The sequence below is a fragment of the Orcinus orca genome, chromosome 7, assembly GCF_937001465.1.
Source record: "Orcinus orca chromosome 7, mOrcOrc1.1, whole genome shotgun sequence".
Lineage (NCBI taxonomy): Eukaryota > Metazoa > Chordata > Mammalia > Artiodactyla > Delphinidae > Orcinus > Orcinus orca.
Window position 1 is genome coordinate 87,969,031 of NC_064565.1, and position 14,085 is coordinate 87,983,115.

At 39.3% G+C, this 14,085-nt stretch overlaps 1 protein-coding gene across 2 annotated transcripts in view; it reads left to right on the top strand.

The window, feature by feature from the left end:
• Positions 1-14,085, top strand: part of CARF (calcium responsive transcription factor) — a 97,007-nt gene that overhangs the window by 59,585 nt on the left and 23,337 nt on the right. For both annotated transcript variants that reach the window (XM_049712349.1, XM_049712346.1), the window contains one exon: positions 9,131-9,270. In XM_049712349.1, the coding sequence (XP_049568306.1) occupies positions 9,131-9,151 (21 nt within the window). In that variant the 3' untranslated portion in view covers positions 9,152-9,270. The remainder of the gene's footprint in view (positions 1-9,130; positions 9,271-14,085) is intronic.

Sequence of the window (14,085 nt, forward strand, 5' to 3'; positions counted from 1 at the left end):
ATGTTCTAATTTCATTCTTTTACATGTAGCTGTCCAGTTTTGTCAGCATCAATTATTGAAGAGACTGTCTTTTCTCTATTGTATATTCTTGCCTCCTTTGTTGCAGATTAATTGACCATATGTGCGTAGGTTTATTTCTGGGCTTTCTATCCTGTTCCATTGATCTCTAAGTCTGTTTTTGTGCCAGTACCATACTGTTTTGATTACTGTAGATTTATAGTATAGTCTGAAGTCAGGGAACCTGATTCCTCTAGCTCCGTTTTTCTTTCTCAAGATTGCTTTGACTGTTTGGGGTCTTTTCTGTTTCCATACAAATTTTAAGACGTTCGTTCTCTGCAAAAAATGCCTTTGGTAGTTTGATAAAAATTGCATTGAATCTGTATATTACTTTGTGTAGTATAGTCATTTTGACAATACTGATTCTTTTAACCCAAGAACATGCTATATCTTTCCATCTGTTTGTGTCAGCTTCAATTTCTTTCATCAGCGTCTTATAGTTTTTGGAGTACAGGTCTTTTGCCTCCTTAGGTAGGTTCATCCCTAGGTATTTTATTCTTTTTGATGTGATGGAAATGGGATTGCTTCCTTAATTTCTCTTTCTGATCTTTCATTGTTAGTGTATAGAAATGCAAGAGATTTCTGTGTATTTATTTTGTATCCTGCAACTCTACCGAATTCATCGATGAGCTCTACTAGTTTTCTGGTGGCATCCTTAGGATTTTCTATGTATAGTATCATGTCATCTGCAGCCGTGACAGTTTTACTTCTTCTTTTCCAATTTGGATTCCTTTTTATTTCTTTGTCTTCTCTGATTGCCGTGGCTAGGACTTCCAAAACTATGTTGAATAAAAGTGGCGAGAGTGGATATCCTTGTCTTATTCCTGATCTTGGAGGAAACGCTTTCAGCTTTTCACCATTGAGCCACCAGGGAAGCCCCTATACTCTGGTCTTTATGATTTCTTTCCTTTTGATAACTTTGGGTTTTGTTTGTTCTTCTTTCTCTAATTGTTTGAGGTGTAAGGTTAGGTTGTTTATTTGGGATTTTTCTTATTTCCTGAGGTAAGATTGTATTGCCAGAAATTTTCTCTCTTAGAAATGCTTTTGCTGCATCCCGTAAGTTTTAGAACATCATGTTTTCATCTTCATTTGTCTCTAGGTATTTTTTGATTTCCTCTTTGATTTCTTCAGTATCTGTTGGTTGTTTAATAGCATACTGTGTTTGTGGTTTTTTACATTTCTTTTCTTATAGTTGATGTCTAATGTCATAGCATTGTAGTGGAAAAGATGCTTGATATGATTTTAATTTCCTTAAATTTATTGAGGCTTGCTTTATGGCCCAGCCTGTGAACTATCCTGTAGAATGTTCCATATGCACTTGAAAAGAATGTGTATTTTGCTGCTTTCAGATGGAATGCTCTATATATATATCAATTAAGTCCATCAGATCTAATGTGTTATTTATGACCTGTGTTTCCTTGTTGATTTTCAGTCTGGATGATCTGTCCATTGATGTTAAGTGGGGTTTTTAAGTCCCTCACTATTATTATGTTACTGTTGATATCTCCTTTTCAGGATGTTAGCATTGCCTTATATATTGAGGTGCTCCTATGTTGGGAGCATATATATTTACAATTGTTATATCTTTTTCTTGGATTGATCCCTTGATCATTATGTAGTGTCCTTCTTTGTCTCTTGTAACAGTCTTTATTTTAAAGTCTATTTTGTCTGATATGAGTATTGCTACTTCAGCTTTCTTTTGATTTCCATTTGCGTGGAATACATTTTTCCGTTCCCTCATTTTCAGTCTGTATGTGTCTTTAGATCTGAAGTGGGTCTCTTGTAGACAGCATATATATGGGTTTTGTTTTTGTAGCCATTCATCCAGTGTGTGTCTTTTGATTAGAGCACCTAATCCATTTACATTTAACGTAATTACCAATATATATGTTCTTGTTGCCATTTTGTTAATTGCTTAGGATTTGTTTTTGTAGGTCTTTTTCTTCCTTTCCTCTTTTATTCTCTTCTCTTGTGATTTGATGACTATATTTAGTGTTGTGTTTGTATATCTCTTTCTTTTTTGTGTGTATATCCATTGTAGATTTTTGGTTTGCAGTTACCATGAGGTTTTGATATAGCAAATCAATATGTAACATATATTATATATATATATATATACACACACACACACACACACAAGATTGTTTTAAGTTGCTGGTCTCTTAATTTCAAATGCATTTCCAATATCCTGCATTTGTACTCCCCTGTTTTCACGATTGCTTGTTTTGATATCATATTTGTGTGTGGATGATCTCCTACCTTTACTGTATGTTTGCCTTTACTGGTGAGCTTTCCCATTCATAATTTTCTTGTTTCTAGTTGTGGCCTTTTCCACCCAGAGAAGTTCTGTTAGCATTTGTTATAAAGCTGGTTTGGTGGTGCTGAATTCTCTTAGCTTTTGCTTGTTTGTAAAGGTTTTGATTTCTCCATCAAATCTGAATGAGAGCCTTGCTGGCAAGAGTATTCTTGGTTGTAGGTTTCTCCGTTTCAGCACTTTAATATTGTGCCACTCCCCTCTGGGCTGCAAAGTTTCTGCTGAAAAATCAGCTAATAACCTTATGGGGATTCCCTGGTATTTGTTGCTTTTCCCTGTTGCTTTTAGTATTTTCTCTTTGCCTTTAATTTTTGTCAATTTGGTTACTGTGTGTCTTGGTTGTATCCTATATGGGACTCTCTGTGCTTCCTGGACTTGGGTGACTATTCCTTTCCCATGTTAGGGTAGTTTTCAGCTATTATCTCCTCAAATATTTTCTCAGGCTCATTCTTTCTCTCTCATCCTTCTGGGACCCCTATAATGGGAATGTAGGTTTGCTTAACATTGTCCCAGAGGTCTCTTAAACTGTCCTCATTTCTTTTTATTCTTTTTTCTTTATTCTGTTCTGTGGCAGTGAATTCCACCATTCTGTCTTCCAGCTCACTTATCCATTTTTCTGCCTCATTTATTCTGCTGTTGAGTCCTTCTAGTGTATTTTTCATTTCAGTTATTTTATTTGTTCAACTTTGTTCTTTAAATCTTTTAGCTCTTTGTTAAACATTTCTTGTATCCTCTTGGTCTGTGCCTCTGTTCTTTTTCCGAGAGCTTGGATCATCTTTATTATCATTACTCTGAATTCTTTTTTAGGTAGACGGCCTATTTTTACTTAGTTACTCTTCTGGGGTTTTATTTTGTTCCTTCATCTGAAACATCCTCCTGTGCTCTCATTTTGTCTAATTTTCTGTGTTTGCATTCCCACAGGCTGCAGGATTGTAGTTCCTCTTGCTTCTGGTATCTGCCCCTTGGTGGGTGAGGCTGGTCCAAGAGGCTTGTGCAGGCTTCCTGGTGGGAGGGACTGGTGCCTGCCCACTGGTGGGTGGAGCTGAGTCTTGTCCCTCTAGTGGGCAGGACTGTGTCAAGGGGTGTGTTTAGAGGCAAATATGGACTCAGGAAGACTTTAAGTAGCCTGTCTGCTAATGGGTGGGGCTGTGTTCCCACCCTCTTGGTTGTTTGGCCTGAGGTGTCCCAGTACTAGAGCCTAAGGAAGTCTTATTGTGGCTTCTTCTTTGTCTTTGGAAGTAGAAGGTTTTTTTTGGTAGGTTCCAGTCCTTTTTTGTTAATGGTTCTTCAGCAGTTAGTTGTGATTTTGGTGTTTTCGTGAGAGGGGGTGAGCTCAGGTCCTTCTACTCCACCATCTTGTCCAGAGATCTCTCTATTTTTCATATTTAAAAATTTAACATGGGAATTTTTTGTATCTTCCATGTCTCTATTTGATATTTTGCATCTTTCCTCTAGGTTAATATATGGAATGAAGCTACAGAACTATTTTAATATCTTTGTAAACTAATTTTTTTTTTTTTGAAGCAGTTTCAATTGATTTTTTTTCTCATTATTTTTATATATTTTCCTGCTTCTTTGCATTCCTGGTAACTTTTTTTTTTTTGCGGTACACGGGCCTCTCACTGTTGTGGCCTCTCCTGTTGCGGAGCACAGGCTCCGGACACGCAGGCTCAGCGGCCATGGCTCACGGGCCCAGTCGCTCCGTGGCATGTGGGATCCTCCCAGACTGGGGCACGAACCCTTGTGCCCTGCATCGGCAGGTGGACTCAACCACTGCACCACCAGGGAAGCCCTATCTCTGGGCTTTCTATCCATTTCCATTGATCTATATTTCTGTTTTTGTGCCAGTACCATACTGTCTTGATTACTGTAACTTTGTAGTATAGTCTGAAGTCAGGGAGTCTGATTCCTTTAGCTTAGTTTTTCTTTCTCATGATTGCTTTGGCTATTCAGGGTCTTTTGTGTTTCCATACAAACGTGAAATTTTTTGTTCTAGTTCTGTGAAAAATGCCATTGGTAGTTTGATAGGGATTGTATTGAATTTGTAGATTGCTTTGGGTAGTATAGTCATTTTCACAAATCTGTGTAGCTCTCTCTTCTCCAGTACTTGATCCTACAAACTCTGGCTGCTTTGGTCTTCCTTAATATCAGATTCCATCTCCTCTACCCAGAGAGGCTCGGCCTACATTACATTTCCACGTGCTGCAGCCTGAAAACTCTCTTCAGGTGGTAATCTGGGTAACATAAGCTTCAACTCATTTGTTTTCCATCTCTCAGGGATCTCTGTCCTCTGTTGCATGATGTCCAGTGTTTTGAGAATCATTGTTTCATATATTTTATCCAGTTTTATTTTTAATTAATATATTTATTTATTTATAATTTTTGCTGTTTTGGGTCTTTGTTGCATGGAGGATTTCTCTAGTTGCGGTGAGTGGGGGCTACTCCTGTTGTGGCGCGGGGGCTTCTCATTGTGGTTGCTTCTCTTGTTGCGGAGCATGGGCTGTAGGCGTGCAGGCTTCAGTAGTTGTGGCATGCAGGCTCAGTAGATGTGGCTCACGGGCTCTAGAGTGTAGGCTCAGTAGTTGTGTGGCACACGGGCTTAGTTGTGTCACAGCATGTGGGATATTCCTGGACCAGGGCTCGAACCCGTGTCCCCTGCATTGGCAGGCGGATTCCTAACCACTGCACCACCAGGGAAGTTATCCAGTTTTGTAGTTGTTTCAAGCAGGAGGGTAAATCTGGTTACTTTTTTTCCATTTTGAGTAGATGTGGAAGTTCTCTAGGCAGTTCCAACATAATGTCACATTTGGGTTTCTGCAGGAGCAGTAAAGTTGGAAGATGAAGTAGGAGATTGTAAGAGAAGTGCAAGGATAGGTTATGAGACAGAAAAGGGTATCACAAATTGGGTGAGACAAACATGTATGTTATTGTGGGACTTAGGGTATATTATTGGTCTAAAGTAATTCCCAAGAACAGCCTGTTTGTGTAGCAACTCCTTTGATGGTATAGTTTCCAGTCTCCACTGTCATGGCTCCTCCAGTCATAATGACTCTCAACCTTGTGTGTACCATCACTGACAGAGTTAGGTGCCATGTAGGATACCAAAATGAATGACTTAAAAGTTTGCCTCAAAGGAACTAAATGTCTATTACATGAGATATTTAACTTTATACAATATAGAAAATGGTAAAATTGATAATAGGAATACAGATAAAATTATATAAGAATTCTGAGGAAGAAGACATTACTTACAAGGAACAGAACTGACATTTTAATGAGCACTGGACATTGGACTTAGTGCTTTATATTTTTTGGTTAAAGCACTTGGCATTTTGCCTGGCATAAAGTAAGTGTTTTTTTATTATTATAGCTTGGACTTGTGGTTAGGAGCATATGCTAGGGTTTGAATCCTACTTCCTCTTTATTAGCTGGACAGATTACTGAGACTTTCAGTTTTTCTTTTTTTTCGGTACATGGGTCTCTCAATGTTGTGGCCTCTCCCATTGAGGAGCACAGGCTCCGGACGCGCAGGCTCAGCAGCCATGGCTCACGGGCCTAGCCGCTCCACGGCGTGTGGGATCTTCCCGGATCAGGGCACGAACCCGCGCCCCCTGCATCGGCAGGCGGACTCTCAACCACTGTGCCACCAGGGAAGCCCAGTTTTTCATTTTTTTAATCTGAGGGTATAGTAGTAGTAGCTACCTAACTGAATTGTTATGAGGATTTAGTGAGTTAACCCATGTTAAGATCTTAAAGACAATCTGATACGTGCTTCTGAATATATGTTAATTTTTTTTTTTTTTTTTTTTTTTTTGCGGTACACGGGCCTCTCACTGTTGTGGCCTCTCCCGTTGCGGAGCACAGCCTCCGGACGCGCAGGCTCAGCAGCCATGGCTCACGGGCCCAGCCGCTCCGCGGCACGTTGTATCTTCCCGGACCAGGGCACGAACCCGTGTCCCCTGCATCGGCAGGCAGACTCTCAACCACTGCGCCACCAGGGAAGCCCTATATGTTAATTTTTATAATTAATTTTATTAATAATGAGCTTTAAAATCCTGAAACATAAGCATTATCCTTAACTTTCAAGATGGTGTATCTGTTAGGGAGCATCTTTTTTGTTTGTTTGTTTGTTTAATTAATGAATTTTTGGCTGTGTTGGGTCTTCATTGCTGCGTGTGGGCTTTCTCTGGTTCCAGTGAGCGGGGGCTACTCTTCGTTGCAATGCGTGGGCTTCTCATTGCAGTGGCTTCTCTTGTTGTGGAGCATGGGCTCTAGATGCATGGGCTTCAGTAGTTGCGGCACGCGGGCTCAGTAGTTGTGGCTCGCGGGCTGTAGAGTGCAGGCTTAGTAGTTGTGGTGCACGGGCTTAGTTGTTCCGTGGCATGTGGGATCTCCCTGGACCAGGGATCGAATCCGTGTCCTTTGCACTGGCAGGCAGATTCTTAACCACTGCACCACCAGGGAAGTCCTGTTAGGGAGCACCTTTGACTGGTCACAATAGAGACATGATTATGTTGGCTTAACCAAATAAAGAGTTTTTCTTTTTTTCTGTGAAACTAAGTCCAAAGGCAGTCTTCCAGACTGGCCAGAGGTGGTTGCTCCACCTCCAGCATTGATCAGAGACCAGGCAGGAAGAATAGAATAGGCAAAAGGTCTGAGCTAGATGAGTAAGCCAAAGGTCTTTCTCAGAAGATCCAACAGTAACTTCTACTTTTAACTTACTGTTTAGAACTGTTGTATAATCACCCTAGTTACAAGGATGCTAGGAAATGTATCTCTTTTTATTTTATTTTTCTTTTACTGCAGCTCTTTTTAAAGGGTACATTACCACCCCAAGAAAGATTGTGTTTTAATAAGAGAGAAAGAATTCATTGAATATCATTTAGGCCACTAATGGTGTCTCCCACAAATGCGAGAGCTGAAATTCAGAAATTCTGTAACTTGCCTGAGGTTATTACATAAACTATTAAGTGATAAAGCTCATATTGTTAACAAAGTCTGACCAACACTACTCCACGTTACTTTTGCTACACAGTCCAGAAAAGCAAGTGATCTTTTCATGGTAGGATCTTTAGGTTGAATCTTTCATGACAGGATATGGACATGAGATTAAACTGCAGATATATAAAATTCAAGGAGCAAGTATGCACATTTGGGGGTGCTAGTAAGTTCATTTTGGTGAGAACTTTAGGATCCAGGGAAGGAAAGAAGGTGGGAAAAGATTAAAAAGATAAGACAGGTTAAATGGTAATAATTCTACAGGGCCAGGCTGAGAATTTTACATTTTGCTTAGCGTGTGTTTAAAAGTCTTATTTAAATGATATATTAAAGTAGCCTGTTAAATCAAAAAGCTTTCCTAAAATCTGGATGAAAAAAATTAAGCTTCACAGATTTCTGAAAATATATATGGTGATCAAATGCAGGTGGTAAGATAATTTACTGGTTACCATAGTAAAATTGTATAACAATTTTCTGGCTGTGACTATTGCATTTGTAATTGCTTTTAGAAACTCTTGTGTTTTTTACATTTCTGTTCTATAAGAACTCTCTAAAATCTTAAAGATGGATGTTCAGCAAAACACGTTTCCTGCCTTTTGGAGCTTACTTTCCAGTAGGGGGCGATAGACAATAAATAATAAACATAATAAGTAAGTATATATAAACATATTAAGTATATTGTATGTACTTATATGTATTATTATATGTGTATGAAGTACTTATATGTTAGGTTGATAAATAATACGGAACGAAAATGGAACAGAGAAAGGGAAATATAGGATTCAGTGTGGAGAGAATTTCCGTTTTAAATAGGGCAATCTGAGTGGCCTCATTAAGAAGGTATATGTAAGCAAATTAGAGAGTAGGAGAGTTAGTCATGCAGATACATGAAGAGTAGTGCAGTAAGAGACAACTGCAAGAATGGGACGTGCTTGCTCTGCCTGAAGAAGCATGGGTACCTCTTACATGGATGGATGACAAGACAGACTACATGGGTAAAGATGCTAGTAGGTGGGTACAAGTGAGAATCTGGAAATTATCTTCTGATTAATTCAGTTTTCTCAGTGAAAAAGGAAGCAAGGGCCTTAGGGGAGTGTGGAGATTGGTGTGGGGGGGGAAGTGTGTTAGGGAGTTGAGAAAAGCTAGTAGGAGAGTAATTAGACTAGGCAAGAATATTATTAATAGCCCTACTTGATTAAGGATTCATCTAAGGTTATGTTCATAATAACCTCAGCATGTTTGTGTGTTTTTCTCCACTCCTGGGCAACAGTGACTGAGTATTTATTGAGAACCAGACACTGTGTTACCTGCTGGCTGTAAGAAAGATTAACAAAACCTAATCTTAGTCCTACAGGGACTCACAGTGTAGTGGCAGACAGTTAATGCAATCAATGAATTGTAAAGTGGTGTGATAAGTATTGATACTATCAATTGTAAAAAAAGAAAAACCATTTTAAATCAAAGAATTTCCAGGTGGGTGAACAATTCAGGTTGTATAGGGACTAGCAGATTAGTCTAGAAAGGCAGAAGACTGTGAAATACTTCTAAACTCTCACCTCCCTTTGTCCAATCAAAAAATACTATGTAAAACCTTTGTCTAATCCCGCTCAGATCCTCTGCTTTGAAACGCATCTTAAACCAGATCCGCAAAACTCATAAATATTGTACCTCTGACTTCCCTGTGAGACACTGCTAAGACTATCAAGACAGTATTCTCCCTTACTGCAGTAAGCAAAAAACTCAGTTTTGCTTTATCAACAGGTTATTTTGGAGGTATTTTAAAGGAGCCAATATTTGACTGTCTTGGAGGTCTCATCAAAATCTGGTCAACTTGGAAACAGCGTGTTTTACTGAGGCCCTTTGAGCCTCCTGCACAGGGTCTGTCCAATGACGACGGTGAGGTAAGTTCATATTGGGTTTGAGTTCTGATTTCTTATTTTTTTTAATCAGACACTCCAAATGCAAATGCTAAGTTTAGTTTGTTTAGTTTGAGAGTAATATCTAGGAATTAGAAACTCTTTTAAAAAATCCATTGATTGATCATTTTGAAAAACTCTTATTTTGGGTAGAAATCTGCATTATTACTAACAATACTACTGTTTGTCCTCGTCATTTCTTCATTGTGCGTCTATAAGAGGAAGTTCATAGGGATGAAGATGGGAGTAAGTTTTGTATGTTCAGAAGGTTTCTCTTCAGACTGGCATCCTTTGGAAAAACACTCTCAAGGTCATTTATGAAAATCTTATCAGAACTTTACTTACTCTTGTTTTATTTTGTCCATTGGAAGTCTAGTTCTCTTTGTAGGGGAGGGTCCCCAAGATACAAGGTGCACAAGATTTGACTTACTGTTGCTAGACTCATAGGTTTATCTTTAGTTCTGTACCCACTCTGGGCTGAACTCCTGCATCTTGTCTGTATTTATACTAGGATCAGAATGTGTCATCTTAACTTTCTAATGATATTTGGAATTACAGTGGTTACTTTGGGGAACTTTTGTTATGAACAAAATTGTTCCTTTTGGGAGGCACTTTGAACCAAAAAAAGAAGAAATATCCCAGACATACAGTTGTCTACATTTTAAGGCAAGGGGAAACTTCCAAAATATATTCAAGGGATTATGAAATTGCCTCCTTAAAAGATTCCTTGGCAAAGACAAGGAGAAAATGTGAAAAAATTAAAACCATCTTTTCCAGATCCCTTCAAATCACAATTTGAATGTAATGTCCTTTATTCTACTTTCCTCATCCTGTGTTCCTCCATTTCCTTCTCTTCTGTCTCACCTTCGACTTTTTCTTCTTCCCTTCAGAACAGCTCAGGAGGAGATGGTCTTCTTTATTGAAAAGAGAAAGATTACTTTGTTTAATATGAGAACTCCCCTCCCTCTCATTTCTATACTTTAAGTATCAATAACTACTGGCTTTTTAATCATACAAATCAGATTGTCAAGGGATCTGAATTAATGTTTAAATCAATTACAATGACCCTTTCCCTCTCTTTTCTCTTTCTCTCCTCTCTCTCCCTCTCTCTCTTTCTCTTGCTCTCTCTCTCTCTCCTTCTCTCCCTCCCTCCCTCTCCCCGTGCACATATGTCAAAATAATTTTCCTGAATTGGTTTTCCCTTCTCCTTAATTAAGGAAAGATAATTAGTCTTTTACAATAATAATTTTGTATTTGACTAAAGCTGGCTCCCTCTCATTTTTTCTGTCTGTTCCTCTTTTCCTTTTCCCTCCGTAGGGAAACATTAAAGATTAGTTGATGAAAACAATTATTCTGTCATTATGTGCTCACTCTAGGAATGTCTAATGAAGAATTTATAAAATGGAAAGAAAAATAATGAAACTTTTTGTTTCTTTTCTTTAAAATTGCTTTTAAGAGATATTTCTGGTTAAAACTATAAGGAAAGAAAAAAAGAGGTCTTGGTTCCAAGATGAAGGGCTTTGAAACACGATTTAAAGATTTTTTTGTAATTTTATTTATGAATATGAAGTTTATATATTATATAGAAAATTTTAATAGAATATTCCTGATAAATAGTTGAATCATTGGACAAATTAGAGTGAATTAATTGTACTGATTTGAAGGACTGAAAAACATTTATCTATTTCCTGACTTTAATATGTGAAATTACTGCCAACACAGTATTCTAGGTTATACAAGAAGATTGAACATCTCATAATTTAAACTTTCTGTATTTTTGCATTGGTTTGATGGGACAGATGAGGTAGCATTATAGTTAATACTTCTTTTATTTATTTATTTATTTATTTATTATTTTGTTTTGGCTGTGCTGGGTCTTCGTTGCTGCCCGTGGGCTTTCTCTAGTTGCAGTGAGTGGGGACTACTCCTCATTGCAGTGCACGGCCTTCTCATTGCAGTGGCTTCTGTTGTGGCAGAGCATGGGCTCTAGGTGCGTTGGCTTCAGTAGTTGTGGCACATAGGCTCAGTAGTTGTGGTTTGCAGGCTCTAGAGCACAGGCTCAGTAGTTGTGGCGCACGGGCTTAGTTGCTCTGTGGCATGTGAGATCTTCTGGACCAGGGCTCAAACCCATGTCCCCTGCATTGGCAGGTGGATTCTTAACCACTGCGCCACCAGGGAAGCCCATAGTTATTATTTCTACAAATTGTTTAACATTACAAAAATTAGAATCATGATTAACTAGGTAAACTTATAATGATGGGTATCTTAAAAAGATTTATTATCTTATGATATTTCTATAATATCAAAATTCTTAAGAACTTTATATTTAACTAAAATTGTAATATCTAGATCCTTAGGTAACAAATAGGTTAGACAAATATTAAACTGAGTTAATTGATACATAATCTTTGAATAATTAGACAAAATCTAAAGAAAAAAATGAGAGACAAAACACTGGTCACTAGTTTTATCTAACTGTTGTTACTATACATTTAAAAATAGATATAGATTTGAAGGATGTGAAAATGACTTTGAATTTTGTTATACACATAACCTCCTTAAAATGTATAAATATAAAATGGCAGGCATGCCCATTAGAAAAATAGCTAAACAGTTCCTGCTTTTCTGTCTTCTAGTTTTGTCTGGGGGAAAACAAATTTGGTCACCTAGGTTAATGCAGCAATTAGGACTGTATTTAGTATAATTTCAAAGAGGTATGAATATGTATGCAAAGTAATTTATATGGTTTGTTTCTTGAAGAAATTGCTGTACGTAAGATGGTGAGTTCATAGAATGCTGAAATGGACTTCTAAAAGCAGAGCTACAGCATTAACTCAGAGGCAACATTCTGAAAGTTTGAGTGCCATCCTTGGTGCACTAAATCAGAGACCTCTTTATGGTGCTGTGTTCCCAACAGGAAGAATACATGGGACATTAATTAATAACCAAGGGGCAGAAGCAGGACTGGCTCCATTTACCATCATTCCTAATGACACACTGGGAGGTTTTGTGCTTCCCACCCCTTTAATTCTGAGCCCTGCAGGGTTGGAGGTCCTGGTCCCCAAAGGGAGCATACTCTTGCCAGGAGGAACACAGAGTTTTTATTGAACTATAAGGTATGCTGATGGCAGTACATTTTGGAGTCCTTGTATCCAGGCCCCAGCAAGTAAGAAGAGGCATCAGCGTTCTGGCAGGGGTGATGGACCCTGATCAGTTGGAGGAGGTAGGGCAGGGGGACTACATGTGGAACCCAGATGATCCATTTGGGCACCTTTTGGTACTCCTGTGTCCCACTGTAACAGTGAATAGACTCATGCAGCAATGTCAGCATGAGAACAATATGATTGCTAAGACCTTTCAGGAGTTAAGATTTGAGTCACACCACCTGTAAGCCACCAAGACCTGATGAGGTGAGAGCTGATGGTGACGGAGAGCATGTGTACCACTTGTGACCCCAGAGATCAACAGCAGTGTCAGAGGTCCCATCTGAGTTTCCCCTCAGGAAGACAGGCCCACAAGAACCACAGACGACCTGTACCCTGAAGCTGTGGGTAGAGATGTCTGTTCAGCACAAGAGGTGAGCCTTGACAGCTATGAAAATGACCCACTCAGAGCTTTTGCTTCAAGTGGAGTAATCGACCAGTGGCCCCAGCTGCTATGCTCTGGATCTACCATGGTGCTTGTTCAGAGGCTATGCTTCTCACAGGCTGCTCCCAGCCAGTGGCTGAGTATGGCAAAGGTACTAAAGCAGGCCCATTTCTGTGAGAAGGACTCTTTGATGGGTAACTTTGGCTTGGGGTTTCCCTGTCAGCCCTGCAGACTTTACCCAATACCTATCAAATCCTTGCATTGAAAAACTCAAACTAGATCCCCCAAAACTCACAAACATCTCTCCTTTGTTCTTCCCCCTCAGAGACACTGTTAAGATCGTCAAGGTAGTATTTTTCCTTACTACAGTAAGGAAATTTAGTTTTGCTTTATCAACAGGTTATTTGGTGGTATTTTCAGGGAGATAGCATTCAACAGATGAAAAGAAGCCAAAATTCAAAAGCAGGGGGAAGACCTTCACAGGTAAAAGCAACAGTAAATGCAAAGGCCTTGAGGTAAAAAAAAACAAAAATGTGTTAAAGGGCTGAAAAAAGTCAGTGTGACATAAGCTTAGAGAGCAATAGGGAAAATGGTATGAGATGAGGTCAGTCATGTACAGAAGGCCTTGGAGTCCATGGTAATCATAGGGTCAATTTCATTCTGAGTACAGCAAAAACCCATTTGAAATTTTTTTTTTTTTTTTTTTTTTGCGGTACGCGGGCCTCTCACTGTCGTGGCCTCTCCTGCTGTGGAGCACAGGCTCCGGACGCGCAGGCTCAGTGGCCATGGCTCACGGGCCCAGCCGCTCCGCGGCACGTGGGATCCTCCCAGACCGGGGCATGAACCCATGTCCCCTGCATCGGCAGGCGGACTCTCAACCACTGCGCCACCAGGGAAGCCCTAGAAAATTTTTAGTGGAGAAGTGATAAACCTTGGCTTATATGTTGTAGGAGAATATATTATAGAAGGACATGAATGGAAATGGGGAGAGCAATTAGGAAGTTATTGCAATTGCACAACTGAGAGCTTAGGTGACTTGGAACTAAAATGATAGCGATACAGCAAGCAAAGAGAAATGGACAGATTCACGATATATTTTAGAGAGAGAATCAAGACTTGCTGATTGAGGGGCTGTTGGGGAGGGGTTGTGGGGATGGTGAGTGAAAGAAGGGGAAGAGCGAAGAATGTCTCCAGGGTTTTAGCCTTGAGCAA